The 17,500-nt window shown below is 38.2% G+C and overlaps 1 protein-coding gene across 1 annotated transcript in view; it reads left to right on the top strand.

Moving 5' to 3' along the window:
• LOC119573992 (procollagen-lysine,2-oxoglutarate 5-dioxygenase 2-like) overlaps window positions 1-17,362 on the top strand; it is a 24,480-nt gene extending 7,118 nt beyond the window's left edge. The window contains exons 4-7 of the mRNA XM_037921092.1: window positions 2,910-3,011; window positions 3,987-4,088; window positions 10,004-10,162; window positions 17,195-17,362. Of these exons, the coding sequence (XP_037777020.1) occupies window positions 2,910-3,011; window positions 3,987-4,088; window positions 10,004-10,162; window positions 17,195-17,362 (531 nt within the window). The remainder of the gene's footprint in view (window positions 1-2,909; window positions 3,012-3,986; window positions 4,089-10,003; window positions 10,163-17,194) is intronic.
• The last annotated feature ends 138 nt before the right edge of the window (window positions 17,363-17,500 follow it).

Below are 17,500 nucleotides of genomic sequence, written 5' to 3'. Positions count from 1 at the left end.
GAAAGATGAACAAGCTAACAAGCGAAAAGAAAACACGAACTTTTTAATTGTAATCGTATCAACTTTTTGGATTCCGTTTCTTTTTTTTTTTTTTTTTTTTTTTTTTTCCCGCGGCGTTTCATAGTCGTCAGAAAATTGGAAAACTTATGAAGGCATGGAAGTATGTACATACATTTTTTTTTGTGAGTAAATAACGAGAGATTTCCTAAAGCGAATCACATATTTCCACGCATACACATTTGCACACACACAACACACACTCAGACACCAACACCAGCAACAACACAACACACAACACAAACCACACACTAACACCACAACACACGACACACTACACATCACAACACACACTCACACCACACACACACACACACACACACACCATACAGCACACACACACACATCACAAACAACACACACACACACACACACACCCCACACACACACACCACACACACACACACACACACACACACACAACACACACACACACACACACACACACAAACACACACACACACACACACACAACACACACACACACACACACACACACACACACACACACACACACACACACAACACAACACACACAACAACACACACACACACACACACACACCACACACACACACACACAACACACACACACACACACACACACACAGACACACACACACACACACACACAAACATACACACACACACACACACACACGCACGCACACATTAATTCAGGTAAATTAAATGGCAGAAATAAATATTAAATTTTTCCGCGCTAGATAATATGAAGGATATTGAGTCATGTTTTAGAAACTTCTGTTCAAAGTTTCTTAATCTATGTATATAAGTATTAAGCGCAGATGCCACTGCAGTTGACAGTCCGTCATTTAGATACGCATTTTATATCGAAAATGAAAAAAACAAAGGAGAACAGAGACGAAATAACCGATAAACGAGAGAAATTAAGTATGGTCGCTTAGTCCCATTCGCATTACGTCACAGCTGATTCTCTAGCATAATTAACAGTACTCATTAACAATAGTCATTCAATCTGATCAGAACTGTTGGAACCAGATTTAAATTCCAGAAGAAAAAAAAGACGGCAAGATGAATTTTGTCGATTGCTTCTCCGGGATGACGTCACTCGCTGAATCGATGGGGTTTCGTTATTCTCTGCTGGAAGTTCAGGATGAGAGAATGAAGAAGAAGAAGAAGAAGAAGAAGAAGAAGAAGGAGGAGAAAGAGAAGAAGAAAGAGAAGAAGAAGAAGAACAAGTAAAAGAAAAAGAAGATAAAGAAGACGAAGAAGAAGAAGAAGAAGAAAAAGGAGAAAGAGAAGAAGAAAGAGAAGAAGAAGAAGAACAAGAAAACAAGAAGAAGAAGAAGAAGATAAGAAAATGAAAGGGGATGAGAGAGAGAAAAAAAAACGTATCATACTGAGACAGAAAGTCAGGCTCTCGGCGGAGGCAAGGAAACCAATAATGGCCACAATTCGCGCGAGACAGAGAGAAAGAGGGAGAGAAGGAGAACGAATGAATGGAGGGAAGAAAAAAATATGTTGGCGGTGGTGAAGGAGAGGGAGAGGGAGAGGGAGAGGGAGAGGGAGAGGGAAAGAGAAAGAGGGAAAAAGAAAGGGAATAAGAGAGAGAACGGAAGACAGAGAGAGAGATAGAGAGAAGATAGAGAGAGAGAGAGAGAGAGAGAGAGAGAGAGAGAGAGAGAGAGAGAGGAGAGAGACCGAAAGACAGAGAGAGAGAGAGAGACCGAAAGACAGAGAGAGAGAGAGAAAGAGAGAGAAAGAGGAGAAAGGGGAAAGCGCTGGAAGAGAGAGAAAAAAAAGCAAGAAAAAAGAAGAGAGAGAGAGAAAAAAGAAAGAAAAAGTTATTGAGTTCCTCCCACCGTCACAGATGGTAACGCAGATGGTTTCATTTAAAGGTAAGATCTCACTTGGGCAAGATTTAGGCCTATTTCACGACTGAGAAAATGTTTGGAGGAGAGAGAGGGGAGAGGGAGGGGGGGGGAGAGGGGGAGGGAGAGGGAAAGCGAGAGGGAGAAGGGAAAATGAGAGGGAGAGGGAGAGGGAAAGGGAGAGAAAATAAGAGAGAGGGAAAGTGAAGAGGAGGGAATTATTATTATTATTATTATTATTATTATTATTATTATTATCATTATCATTATTATTATTATTATTATTATTATTATTATTATTATCATCTTTATTATCAATATTATTGTTATTTTTATTATCATCATCATCATTATTATTATGATTGTTATTATTAAATTACTATCATTGTTATTGTTATTATTATTATTGTTATTATTATTATTATTATTATTATTATTATTATTATTATTGTTGTTGTTGTTGTTGTTGATGTTGTTGCTGTTGGTGGTGATGGTGGTATTATTATTATTATTATTATTATTATTATTATTATTATTATTATTATTATTATCATCATCATCATCATCATCATCATCATCATCATCATCATCATCATCATCATCATCATCATCATCATCATCATCATCATCATCATCATCATCATCATCATCATATTATTATTATTGCTATTATTGTTATTATTATTGTCCTCCTCCTCATTATTATTATTATTATTATTTTCATCATCATCATTATCATTTTATATTTCACAGATGTAAAATCTAAGCCTATTGGAATGAGAGTAGAAACAGAAATTGTTTTAGTTTCATAACAGTCATCAAATTATTAAGAACAAGAAATCGATCTCCGCCAAATACTAAGGAAATTCTCGTACTCCCCTCGCAACCCCCCCCCCCCTTTCCCCCCTCTCTCAGAACCCAATCATTTTTGTCCCCTTTCTCTCATGTAATTTCCGTTCCTCTATCTCTTTCTCTCTCTTTCTCTCCCTCCCCCCCCAGATCGCGGCCTACCTGTACTACGTGCCTTTCTACTCCGAGGCCTTCTGCAGGGAGATCGTCGATGAGATGGAGTACTACGGGAAGTGGCAGGATGGCGAGGAGGTGGGGAAGCACGCACACGCATACGCAAGAAGATAAACACACAAGCAAATACACATACAGACAAACAGACACAAACAAACAAACAAGCAAACAATTAAACACACACAAACGAACAAAGACACAAACAAATAAACACACACACACACACACACACACACACACACACACACACACACACACACACACACACACACACACACACACACACACACACGAGTACGTATATAATCAGGATACGTAGTTTTGCTGTTTGTTATAATATTTTTAATGCAACACATTTTTTTTCTTTTAAAAATATGGATGGATAAAAAAAAGTTGCAAAAAAAAGGAATTGATTAAAAAGAAAGGAAGAAATTATCAGAATAAAAATATTGAACTGTTAGCAAACCAGCTAAACATACTTCTCGTTTAGTCTGAAATTCCAGGCTAAATTCAGAATGGCATAAAGATATTTGCAATAAAAAAGAAAATGTGTATTATATTCGAGGTTAAATTCGGAATGACATAAAGATATTTGCAGTAAAAAAAAAAAAAAAAAAAAAAAAAAAAAAAAAAAAAAAAAAAAAAAAAAAAAAAAAATCGAGGTTAAACTGAAAATGGCATAAAACTCTTTGCTGTAAAACAAAACGTTGATTTCTAGTTTAGCTCACGGGTACATAAAGCTACTACACAGTTGCCTGATTAAAGTGTCTTTGATGATTTGTAATCTCTATCATCAATTTAGCATGAAATCCAAATCCATTTACAGTAACGATGAGAATTTACGTTCGTTATTATAGAAATCTTTCCTGTCTTCATTCTCGTTTTAATCCTTGTATCAAATCCAAGCACCTTGTTAAGGCCTCTGTGTAGCTTTAAAAAAAAAGGTAGACACCTAAAAGTACGCCCCCCAAAAAACAAAAAATCCCTAAAAATGGAGACAGTGACGAACTTCACCGCGGAGAGGCCCCTTCACCTGTCCCCCTCCCCCCGCAGGACACCAGGGACGTCGCTCACCAGTACACGAGCAGGAACATCAACCTCGAGGATATCGACTTCGACTCCGAGTACTTCGTCATCCTTAATAGCTTCCATAAGGTAAGAGGGAAGGGAGGAGGAGGAGGAGGAGGAGGAGGAGGAGAGCGAGAAGGGAGGAGGAGGAGACGGAGCGAGGACGAGGAGAGCAAGGAGGAGGGGAGGGAGGAGGAGGAGGAGGAGGAGGGGAGGAGGAGGAGAGGGCGAGGAGGGAGGGAGGAGGAGGAGGAGGAGGAGGAGGAGAGGGCGAGGAGGGAGGAGGAGGAGGAGGAGTAGGAGGAGGAGAGGGCGAGGAGGGAGGAGGAGGAGGAGGAAGAGGAGGAGGAGGGCGAGGCCGGAGGAGGAGGAGGAGGAGGAGGAGAGGGCGAGGAGGGAGGAGGGGAGGAGGGAGGGAGGAGGAGGAGGAGGAGGAGGAGAGGGCGAGGAGGGAGGAGGAGGAGGAGGAGGAGGAGGAGGAGGAGAGGGCGAGGAGGGAGGAGGGAGGAGGAGGAGGAGGAGAGGGCGAGGAGGGAGGAGGTGGAAAGAGCGAGGAGGAAACGGGGGGAAGAGAAAAGAAAAGGAGGGATGAAGGAAAGGAGGAAAAAGGATGCAGAGATTAAAAAAGGAAGGTTCGAAGGTAGAGAAAAAAATGAGGAATAAATGAAGGATGGAAGGAAGGGAAGGAGGAGAGAAGGATGGAGAGAGAGAGAGAGAGAGAGAGAGAGAAAGAGAGAGAGAGAGAGAGAGAGAGAGAGAGAGAGAGAGAGAGAGAGAGAGAGAGACTTAGAGAGACATAGCTTGGGTTCAGATTCACAGATATCGCCAAGACAAAGAGAGAGAGAGAAAAAAAAACTAAATAATCAGGTAAATATTCACATTAACAGACAGACTCGTAGTTTTATAAATAGAAAACGAGACAAAAGGTCAGGTAGTTCTCAGAGCGCTGCGTCACAGGAAGATAGCCAGAGCAATCACCTGTAGCAATCAGATCCCAGGTGTCACACCAAGACGAAAAATAGACCAAAGAACGAGAGAGAGAGAGAGAGAGAGAGAGAGAGAGAGAGAGAGAGAGAGAGAGAGAGAGAGAGAGAGAGACTGAGAGAGAGAGAGAGAGAGAGAGAGGAGAGAGAGAGAGAGGAGAAGAGAGAGAGAGAGGTGAGAGAGGAGAAGAGAGAGAGAGGAGAGAGAGGGGGAGGAGAGAGAGAGAAGAGAGGAGAGAGAGAGAGAGAGGAGAGAGAGAGGAGAGAGAGAGAGAGAGAGAGGAGGAGAGAGAGAAGAGAGAGGAAGAGAAGAGCGAGAGAGAAGAGAGAGAGAGAGAGAGCGAGAGCGAGAGCGAGAGCGAGAGAGAGCGAGAGAGAGAGAGAGAGAAAGAGAGAGAGAGAGAGAGAGAGAGAGAGAGAGAGAGATTTAGTTCATAGCTTGGGTTCAGCGGGGACAGATGTTTTTTGTCATGATGAAAGCTCGTTCCATTACATTTCTATTAATACCATTTCAACTCCTTTTTTAGCTATTTCATCCACGTGGCTTTAAAAAAAAAAAAAAATTGGAGGGGGGGGGGGATCACCAGTGGTTTTGAAGATTTCAAACGGTTACAAAAAAGTAGAGATATGAAATCGAAATATTCCATCTTCAGCGTGGTTTTGCAAGGGCGAAAATACGAAAGTGGATTTGATTCCCTTTACAAGTGCCTAAAGGAATGAGATACTTTTCGATTCTCGTTATTGGTAAGGAAAAAACAATGCAAAGGAAAAAGTTAAAGGAATTACGTATGATTAGGCAGTAATCCAAAGCGCTGTTGTAATTAGTACTTTATATTCATCGTCCTCGGCCAATTAGCTCGCAGGTTGATATCACGTGACTAAGATATCTGCAGTGCGGTTGAAGTAATAGCCAATCACAACGCACAATTCAGTTTTCGAATTTTTGAATATTCTAACAGACTTTATTACACCTACGGTGTAACGGTTCTGGCAATGTTGCTTGAAGCACCATACAGCGATATTTCTTAACAAATAAATAAGCAAATAAACAGATAGAGAGAGAGAAAGTGACGTCCAAGAAACCCAGGAAGGCATCCTTTGATCTGAGAGGCAATTCGAGATCTTGTAACCGAAGGCAGAAAGAGAGACACAAAGATGGCGTAACGGGAGCGGGAACTTGGCCTAGCTGTGGATTACGAGATCTGGGTCACCGGCGACGTAGGCAGACACACGCATGCACGCGCACCGCCTCTCTCTCTCTCTGTCTGTCTGACTCTCTGTCTGTGCATCTTGTTGTCTTTTTCTGTCTCTCTGTTTCTGACTGTTTGTCTGTCTGTCTCTCCTCTCTCTCTCTCTCTCTCTCTCTCTCTCTCTCTCTCTCTCTCTCTCTCTCTCTCTCTCTCTCTCTCTTTTTTATCTATCTATCTACCTCCCTATCTCTCTCTTTCCCCCCCTCCCTCCTTCCCTCTCTCCCCGTCTCTCTCTTCCCCCAACGTCTCCATCTCCGCCCCTCCTTCTCCCCCTCCGGCCTTCCCAACCTCCCTACCCCATCTCCTTCTTCCTCTTATCTCTTTCGCTCTTATCCCTTTGGCTCTAAGGCTGCCATGTGTCTCTGTTCTTTCTCTCTGTCTCTTCCCTTCTTTACCGGAGTCTATCTTTTGTTTCTCCTCCATGGGCGTTTGTCACTGGTGGGGAGCGGAAGAGGGAATTAAATGGCACGTGGAGGACCTGCCAAAGAGAACGGGGGAGAGGAAGAAATGGATGGGATTGGCGAAGGAGAGGAGGGAGACGGAGAGAGGGCGAGGAGAGGGGAGGAAGGAGAGAAGGAGAGAGGGCGAGGAGAGGGGAAAAGGGAGAGGAAAGGGGAGGAAGGAGAGAAGGGGAGAGGGGAGAAAAGAGGTAAGAGAGTACGGCGAGGAGGGAGGAGAGGAGAGAGAGAGATGGATGGGACTTGCAAAGGAGAGGGGGAGAAGGAGAAGGGAGAGAAGAGAGGGGGAGAGGAGAAAAGAGACAGATGAGAGGAAAGAAAATAGATCAGGACGAATAAGGGGGAGAGGAGAGAGAGAGATGGAGAGGGGGTCAGGAGGGAGGTGAGGAGAGAAAGGAGGAAGGGGAGAGGGGAGAGGGGAGAAAGGAGAATATAGAAGGAGGCAGAGAGGGTAAGAAGAGATGAAAGAAGAGTGAGAAATAGATTGTATTCTTTAAGGAGAGGAAGAGAAGAAGAGAAGGAGAGAGGGAGAGGAGAGAGTGAAAGGGAAAAAGGTGGAAGGAGAGAAGAAGAGAGGAGAGAAAAAAAGAATAGGGCGAGGAGGGGGAAGAGGAGTGGGAGAGATGGATGGATCAGGCCAAGGAGAGAGGAGGAAGGGAAGAGAGGAGGAAAGATGGGAGAGAGGAGAAAGGAGAGCAGAGAAGGAAGTAGAGAGAGCGAGGGGAGAGAAGAGGAGAGAGCGATGAATGAGAAGAGAGAGAAGGGAAAGGAAAGTAGGGAAGGAGACAGAGAGGGAAAGAAATGGAGAGGGAGAAGAAGATGGGATGCTCTTGGAAGCGGGAGAATGAGGCGGGGGTGGGGGAGATGCATGCTCACACACACACATGCACGCACGCGCACAGGCAGGTAAGCAGGCAGGCAGGCAGGCAGACAGGCAGACAGGCAGACAGGCAGGCAGGCAGGCAGACAAGCAGGCAGGCTGGCAGGCAGACAAGCAGGCAGGCTGGCAGGCAGGCTGGCAGGCAGACAGGCAGGCAGGCAGGTAGGTAGGCAGGCAGGCAGACAGGCAGGCAGGCAGACAGGCAGGCAGACATGCAGGGAGGCAGGCAGCAGGCAGGCAGACAGGCAGGCAGGCAGGAAGGCAGATATGGAAGGGGAGAGAGGAACAAGGTTACAAAAGAGAGACGCACAGGCGAGCACACGAAAAGGGATGCTAAATATATGCTAGAATCCTAACCGTGTTATTAAACCGGGGATGGAGTGTTGAAACGAAATATATGTGCAAATGCAAGCAAAGCAAATAAATAAAACTGGAATATAATAATGAAAGCAGACAGTAAGTGCATTTGCTTTAGCGTTTATGTTGTATGTCTTTGATGGTGTTCTTTCGTAACTGCTGCCGTATATAAACATTATTTGTGATAAATGTTCATGAATAATGGGATATGGCAATACTCATATCAGCTTTTGTGCTGCAGTAATAATATGTGCACTGAAGTATATATTTCGCTTCAGAACTGTGGACATCACAATTGCCGAATATGAGAATGAGCAAAATCAGAATTTCCGATATCAAAATTACTGACATCAGAATTCCGGACATCAGAATTACCGTACCCAGTATGTAAACCTCTTTATTCATAACATGTACTAAATCCCTGGACAGAGCAGTGAAAAAGAGAGAGAGAGAAAAAAAGTATTTCCAATCTTGTTTCACCAGGTTTTCCAATAACATTTTCACAATATGTGTGTACAAAATAAAGATCACATTTCTTTTTCAATGGTAACCGTTCTGTTACGGGAATCGTATAAAATTGTTCTCGCAAAAACATGGAGAGTGGCAGAGAGAGAGGGAAAAGGAGAAATGAGGGGAAGGTGGGATAAATAGATAAGTAGATAGATAGATGGAGAGAGAGAGAGAGAGAGAGAGAGAGAGAGAAAGAGAGGAGGGAGAGGGAGAGGGAGGGAGAGGGAGAGAGAGAGAGAGAGGGAGAGGGAGAGGGAGAGGGAGAGGGAGAGAGAGGAAGAGGGAGAGGGAGGGAGAAGGAGAGGGAGAGGGAGAGAGAGAGGGAGAGAGAGAGGGAGAGAGAGAGGGAGAGAGAGAGAGGGAGAGGGAGAGAGAGAGAGGGAGAGAGAGAGGGAGAGAGAGAGGGAGAGAGAGAGGAGAGAGAGAGAGGGAGAGAGAGAGGGAGAGGAGAGGAAGGAGAGAGGAGAGGGAGAGGAGAGGGCAGAGGGAGAGAGAGAGGGAGAGAGAGAGAGAGAGAGAGAGAGAGAGAGAGAGCTTCTGAGGAAAAATAATCGGATCCTCTACCAGTCATTTCCTAAATTTATCATAGTCTGGCTTCGTGCGCGTCGTCAAATCACGTTTTCTTTGATTGTTGGAGGGATGTTTTATTATGATATTCATATCATATGTCTTTAGGAATTCATTTTATTGTTTTAATTTATCTATGTTATACAAATAGCCAGGGGCGTCGTTTACGGGGGGGGGGGGCGGGCCGGGCAACTGCTCTCCCCAAGACTCTAACTGCCCCCTCCCCCCGCCCCCCAAGGGCTAAACTCCCGCGATTTTTTTTTTCTCTAAATCATACCTTTATAACTCGGGTCGTGGCTTAAGAATGCTCCTAGGATAACCCATTTTTCAAAACCTTTCTCGGGGTGGCTCGCAGCGCCCAGAAACTGGATGTGCTTACTTCGCTCGCCAACCTTGCCTAAGAAAAATGATACCCTGGCAAATAACATACAATATTTCACACATGTTACCCCTTGCGAGTGTTATATTTTAAGTATCATATGGATATTATCTATCCCCCCATCGCTTGAGTTATATAAATTCTTTGTCTGTGTAATATTATGCGAATATCGCCTTCATATCATTATTCCTAGAAGGGAATCTTCCAGGAAGGTTATAAATATATGTTATACTCATGATGAAGAATTTAATTTTAGAGATTTAATTGATGATATTCTGTAGTCAAATATTCATATTCATATTTGTGAAGAGTATTTGAGGCATACAGTACATTCAAATATAATATATAATAAGAAAACTATTTATGATAGTCATGTAGTTAATAACGAAAAAAAAAAAAAATTAAACTAAAAAAAACAAGCAATAATACCGTATACTTTTCATAATTAAGAACGATAAATGCATAAACTAACAAAATATATATTTATCTGTTCCAGAATCATAAAAAAAAAAAAAATTAAAATTTAATATATATATAATATATATATATATTTATTTATAATTTTTTTTTTTTTTTTTTTTTTTTTTTTTTTTTTTTTTTTTTTTTTTTTTTTTCCAGGAACTTTTGGCTTCTCTCTATAGCGACTACAGAGCGTATGCGGAACCTTCCCTCATCTTCGTGTTAAAATACGCAGATAACACCAAGTATAACACGTTCAAGTATCACCTGGACGGCGCTTCTTACACATACAACATTGCACTCAATGACGACTTCCTTTGGGGTTATGTTTTTTTATTACATTATTATTATTATTATTATTTTTAATTTTTTTTATTATTTTATTATTTAATTATTTTTTTGATTTTATTTTTATAAAAAATTTTTTATTAATTTTTTATTATTTTAATTATATTTATTTTTATTTTATTATTATTATTATTATTCATTATTTTGGGTTTTATTATTAATTAATATTATTTTGTTTTTTATTATTATTTTTATTATTATTATTTTATTATATGATTATTATTATTATATTATATTATTAGTATGATTATGATTATCATATTATTATTATATTGTATTAGTAATAACAATAGTGTTATTATTATTAATAATATGAGTGTTATTATTTTTATTATTATTGTTATTATTATGATAATATTGTTATTATGTTAGATTATTAGTATTAGTATGATATGATTATGAGGACTATTAGAGTATCATCATTATTATTATCATTAGATGTGTTCTTATTAATAATGTTATTATTATTGTTATTCTTATTATGATGATAGTGAGTAGTAATTATTATTATTATGATTATCATCTTGATTCTTAAATTAATTATTATCATTTATATTGTTTTATGTATTATTTTATCATTAGTATATTATTATTATTATTAATTATTATAATTATATTGTTATTATTATTTATTATTATTATTATTATTTTATATTTTATTATTATTAATAATAATATAATCATAATCATCATCATCATCATTATTAATATCATCATCATCATCATTATTATAATGATTATTATAATGATTATTATAATGATTATTCTTATTATTATCATTATTATTATTATTATTATGAGTATTTAGTATTATTATTATTATTATTATTATTTAATTATTATTCTTATTATTATTAATAAATTATCTATAATTATTATTATCATTATTATTAAAATGATTAATAATAATAATAATGATAATAATAATAATTATTATTATTATAATAGCAATAATAATAATAATAATTATTATTATTATTATTATTATTATTATTATTATTATTATTATTATTATTATAATTATGTAAATTTGCTGTTCAAAGAACTGGTAGGATTGTAAAACCGACGTGTTAAAGCGGGGGAAGGATTATTACCAATAATCAAAGGTTTCTCGTTCTGGTCCTACTCAGTACTCTAATACACTCCTCAATATCCTGGCTGTCCCTAATAATTTTTTTTTCTTTTTTTTGTGCAAAGTGGCTCTTTAGCTCTATTCCGATTTGTTCCATAAATTTCTTAAAATGTTGTGTTACACTTCCAAGGGCTCTACAATAAACAAGGTACCACAGAAACTTTTAGGGGGGGGGGGGGAAAAAAAAAAAGGGGTAAGATATCATCGGTATTTTCCTTGATGTCCTGATATTATTGATTTTCCCTCTTTTCATCTATCTATTGTCTCATCTAGGGATGACAACATCAATAAGTATTGCAGGACTTCTCAAAAACCTTAACAAATAAGAATATCAGGCCTTCTGCTTATGAGTGGTTATTTTCCGTGCCTGTTCTGGACTTGTGTTCGATACCACTGATCAGACCTTTCAAGCATAAACTTTTCACAAAAGTTTCCAATGAACATTTGCGACATTATCGTGTATATCTTTATAATGCGTCGAGCCACCTCTTGCACTCACTAACTATATGACACACAGTTTATCCTCTTTCTTACATAATTCTACATAATCTACAGCTCATTTATCAATGGCATACTTATATAGGTTTGTTCGATAGCTTGCTCTGGAGCAGCGCATATCAAGCTTCTTAGTTATTTTCAGATAAAACTTTCTCCATACAAATGTCTTATCCGTTGTTACAGGCATACACTAACAAAATGACTTACATTTGGTTCCCATCCAGGCCTCCATTCTCCTTCTCACATCGATTTTTAAAGGTCATCTTTACTAAAACTTTTTTAAATCCAAAATACCGACACTTGACACCTTGCCACAATCTCTCATTAGAAAGTTTGAGGTACCATCCCAGGTTGTTCTCTTCACTTTTGATAACACCTTCGCAGCTCATCATTCCTCTTCCACCATCCTTTCTATTAAGATATAGTCTATCTACATCACTTTTTGGATGCGAACCCTTATGCATAGTGAGTAATGTCTGGTCTTCTATCTATCCCTTTATTTCGTCTACATTCCATTTCAAAATACCAGCCCCCATACCTTAAAATGCAACTGCCCAAGTGTTTATTGCTTGTATCTTGTTTTTACCATTAGTTAGACTCAGTATAAACCTTACTCAAAGTTTGTACTCTTTTACAAATTGAAGTTTCATTTCATTTTCTTTAATCTTATCACTTCCAGTATCCCAAGGTACTTATAGCCTTCTTCCTCAATAGCTTTCATGAATTTCCCATCTGGCAGCAATACACCTGTGCTTCTAACAATTTTCCTTGCTGCAAAATGACTGCTCCACACTTGTTAATCACAAACTCCATCCCGATATCCTTACTAAACACTTGCACTGTCTTTACAATAGAATCAATTTGGTCATGAGACTTTGCAAATAACTTTAAATCATCCATGAATAACAAATGATTTAACTTCGTAACATTATTACCCAACACATAATGAAAATGTACTTTCCTCAACACCATAGTGAGAGGTATCATGCATATAACAAAAAGAAGTGCTGTTAACTATCCCCCTTGAAGATTCCTCTTTTAATGTCAACTTCGCCTAAAGACACTCCCGATGATGTTAATTCCAATTTCCAGTTCTTCAGGCTGCTACTCAAAACCCTTTTAATATTATCAGCAGCTCCAAACAACTCTAGGCATTCTCAAATCCAATTATGTGGGATCATATCATAAGCTTTTCGATAATCTACCCATGCCATAGCAAGGTTGGTGTGCCTCCTTTTGCAATGCTTGAATACTGCCTTGTCTATTAACAGCTGGTTCTTGGTCCCTCTGGTCTTTCTTCTACAGCCCTTCTGTTCCTCAGGCAATAGTTTTTCGGTCTCTAAGAAGTCATGGAGATAATCAGACATAATACCTGTAAAGAACTTCCACATTATCGGCAAACAAGAAATTGGTTGGTAGTTGTCTACAGCGGTACCTCCGGTTATATTTTCTGGCACAAAACAGTTCTTCCATAAGTTAACCACTCAGGCAGTTCATTTCCTCTTAAAATCTCATTCAATTGATGGGCAATTCTTTCTTTCATTATTATTATTATTATCATTATTATTATTATTATTATTATTATTATTATTATTATTATTATTATTATTATTATTATTATTATTATTATTATTATTATTATTATTATTATTATTTTATTATTATTATCATTATTACTATTATGATGATGATGATGAGGATGATGATGATGATGATGATGATGATGATGATGATTATAATAATAATAATGATGATAATAATAAAATAATAATTATTATTATTGTTATTATTATTATCATCATTATCATTATTGTTGAACCGTATTCATGTTGAGAAATTTGGAAAAAGTATGAATAAGAATGAATATTTTCACAATGCAAGATATGCATTTAACCTGTTTCGATTATATCTCCGCCGGAAATAAACGGAGATGTAATCGAAACCGGTCAAATACATCTCTTGTATTGTGAAGATATCTTCTTCTTTTAACGGTAGGTTCATGTCTGAGCCGCCGTGGTCACAGCATGATACTTAATTGTAGTTTCATGTTGTGATGCTCTGGAGGAGTACGTGGTAGGGTCCCCAGTTCCTTTCCACGGAGAGTGCCGGTGTTATCTTTTTAGGTAATCATTCTCTCTATTTATCCGGGCTTGGGACCAGCACTTGACTTGGGCTGGCTTGGCCACCCAGTGGCTAGGTAGGCAGTCGAGGTGAAGTTCCTTGCCCAAGGGAACAACGCGGCGGTCGGTGACTCGAACCTTCGAATTCCGACGCTCTAACCATTCGGCCACCGCGGCCATGTGAAGATATCACTGGTATACAAAAGAGTTGTTTTTCTCTGGCATGGCATTTAAGAACAGTTTTAGACTAATTTGAGGATGCTGAATTCCAATCTAATCTTATATTTTCTCTCTCACAGGATGTCGAGATATACCATTTTTTTCATTTTTTGATGAAAATTACTCATCAGCCTATATATCGAACGCTTCATGATAAAAACACGTGATTTTGAGTACTACATTTTGTAAATTTTTATCAAGGAATAACAGAGAATATAAAGTCCATGTACAGCAAATCAAATATAGTGACAGTATTAAAATATAAAATATAAATATATATATATATATATATTATAATATATATATATATATATATATATATATATATATATATATATATATATATTATATATATATATGCTGCACAGATCAGTGGCAATAGTTGTCTATTTTCTTATTCCCTAGGAAATTCTGCACCACACTACAAAATGCATTCCAAGCTCTTTCTTCTGTCTCGTTCAATGATGTGATAAAATTTGGATCTCTCATAAGTGGTCTTATTTGACTTCCATCAAATATTCCAGCCTTTTTCTTCTCTTCACTAAGACCAGGGAAAGTTGAACATATATAGCTGATGCATTCTCCACTGTGATCAGGAGCTCGAAATCCTGATGTGATAGACAAAAAACAGAGTTCATATTCGGAATCAGCAGCTCAAATTTAGTTAGAATTTGTTTTAAAACCTTTTGCCAGAAATATCGTGTTGACCAATGTATTCATTCTCATGCATACCTTTTCCACAATTATTATTGGTGGTGGTGGTGGTGTTATTATTATCATATTCATTATTATTATTGTTGTTGTTGTTGTTGTTGTTGTTGTTGTTGTTGGTGGTGGTGGTGGTGGTGGTGGTGGTTTATTATAATAATAATAATAATAATAATAATAATAATAATAATAATAATAATAATAATAATAATAATAATAATAATAATAATGATAATAATAATAATAATAATAATAATAATAATAATAAGAATAAGAAGAAGAAGAAGAAGAAAATATTATTGTTAATATTATTATTATCATTATTATTATTTTCTTTCTTCAGTTTACTTCACTGTGAGTTATTATTACTATTTTTTTCTTTGTTTCTTTCTTTCTTCAGTCTGCCAGAGCGAATTAAAACGTCTGTTATGTTGACAAGCATTGTTATGGTTGAATGAACTGTTCTACTTTGTATGATTTCTTTCTTTTGCTTCGATTTGTTCTGATCGTATAAAGTGTTGTGCGTCAGTTCTTTTGAACATTTTGTATGTTGTTCTTTTTAATTGCTCGATGTTTGCAGTTGTTATTATATATTCTCTTTACTTTTCTCTTCTTCGTTCGCCTTTCCTCTCCCCTCTCATGTTTCCACTCGTTTTCCCGCCTTCTCTTCGCTTTCCCTTTCTCATTCCTCCGTCGGTTGTTTCTTTTCCCTCACTTCCCCTTTCGCTTCGTTAAACCTTTATTCTTCTCGCTTTTGACCATTGTCTTTCTTTGTTCACTCACCTATCTGCTTCTTAGTATTCTTTCAGATCTTTTTTTTTCAAATTATATAAATCATATATGTATATATATATATATATATATATATATATATATATACATATATATGATATCTCACACACCACATTTGTATACACACTACACACACACAACAAACAACATAACAACACACACACACACACACACACACACACACACACACATATATATATATATATAATATATATATATATATATATATATATATATATATATATATATATATATAATGTATATATATGTTATATATAATGCATTAACACACACACACACACACACACACACACACACACACACACACACACCACACACACACACACACACACACATACACACAACACACACACACACACACACACACACACACACACACACACAACACACACACACATCAACACACACACACACCACACACACCACACACCACACACACACACACATATATATATATATATATATTAATATATATATATATATATATATATATATATATAAAAGTGTGTGTGTGTTTGTTTGTTTGTTTGTTTGTTTGTGTGTGTGTGTACGTGTTTGTGTGCTGTATTTGTGTGCGTGCATTTTTGTGTGTGATGATACGTTATACATTACAATAGTGTTTATCATCGGAAGAACACATGTCATATCGTATCATATTTCTTTGCTCAAGCTGAAAGGAAAGAGTGAAAGAGTGTTTAGCGAACACTATTGGAGTTTTGTTGCATGCGTTGCATGCTGACCTCCTTTGCATGCACGTTGCAGACTCAGTGCTATTTTGGCCGCCATGGACAGTGAAGGTTGAAGTATCTGTAGTCAAGTTATCTCCATTACCAAGGGAACAGAGCACAAAGGGGAGACGGCTGCGAACCATTCTTGCGGTGCGCGGCTGAAACGCTGAAAGGGGAAGAGAGAGAGAGAGGAGAGAGAGAGAGAGAGAGAGAGAGAGAGAGAGAGAGAGAGAGAGAGAGAGAGAGAGAGAGAGAGAGAGAGAGAGAGAGAGAGGGAAAGGGGGGGCGAGATAGAAGAAGGAGAAGGAGAGATAAGATAGATAGATAGATACATACATACATACATACATAGAGAGAGAGATAGAGATAGAGATAGAGATAGAGATAGAGATAGAGATAGATAGATAGATAGGAAAAAGAGATGAGAGAGAGAGAGAGAGAGAGAGGGAGAGAGAGAAGAGAGAGGAGAGAGAGAGAGGGGAAGGGAGGGAGGGAGAGGGAGAGGAGGAGAGAGAAGGGGGGACCGAGAAGAGAAGAGCGGAGAGAAGAGAAGAGAAAAACATGAGAGAAGATAGAGAAGATAGAAGAAGATAATAGAAGAACATAGAAGAGATAGAGAGAGAGAGAGAGAAGAGAGAGAGAGAGAGGAGAGAGAGAGAGTGAGAGAAGAAAAGGAAAAAAGAGAAAAAAACAGACAAGAAGAAAAAAACAGTAAAATCCCTCACAGTAAACATCGACCCTCCTCCTCATTCATTGACTCACTCATTCATTCATCCATCCCCAGGGCGGCGGCCTCGAGTACCGCATGGGCAACAGATACTTCGGCGAGGAGAAGGAGTTTCACGTCCGCCACAACAGGACCGGATGGGCGGTTATCCAGCCCAACCGGCCCCTCCACGTGCACCGGGGAGTGCCACTCGTATCCGGCACTCGCTACCCAGAAAATCATTAAAAAGAGAGGAGAAAGGGGGGAGGGAACGGGGGGTGAGGGGGGAAAAAAAAAGAGGAAAAAAAAAGGGGGAGAGAAAAAAAGGGGGGGAAAATTTTTTAAAAAAAAGGGGATGGGGAAAAAAAAAAAAAAAAAAAATTT

This window comes from Penaeus monodon, chromosome 6 (genome assembly GCF_015228065.2).
Source record: "Penaeus monodon isolate SGIC_2016 chromosome 6, NSTDA_Pmon_1, whole genome shotgun sequence".
Taxonomy (NCBI): domain Eukaryota; kingdom Metazoa; phylum Arthropoda; class Malacostraca; order Decapoda; family Penaeidae; genus Penaeus; species Penaeus monodon.
This window is presented reverse-complemented; position numbering and strand designations above follow the sequence as displayed.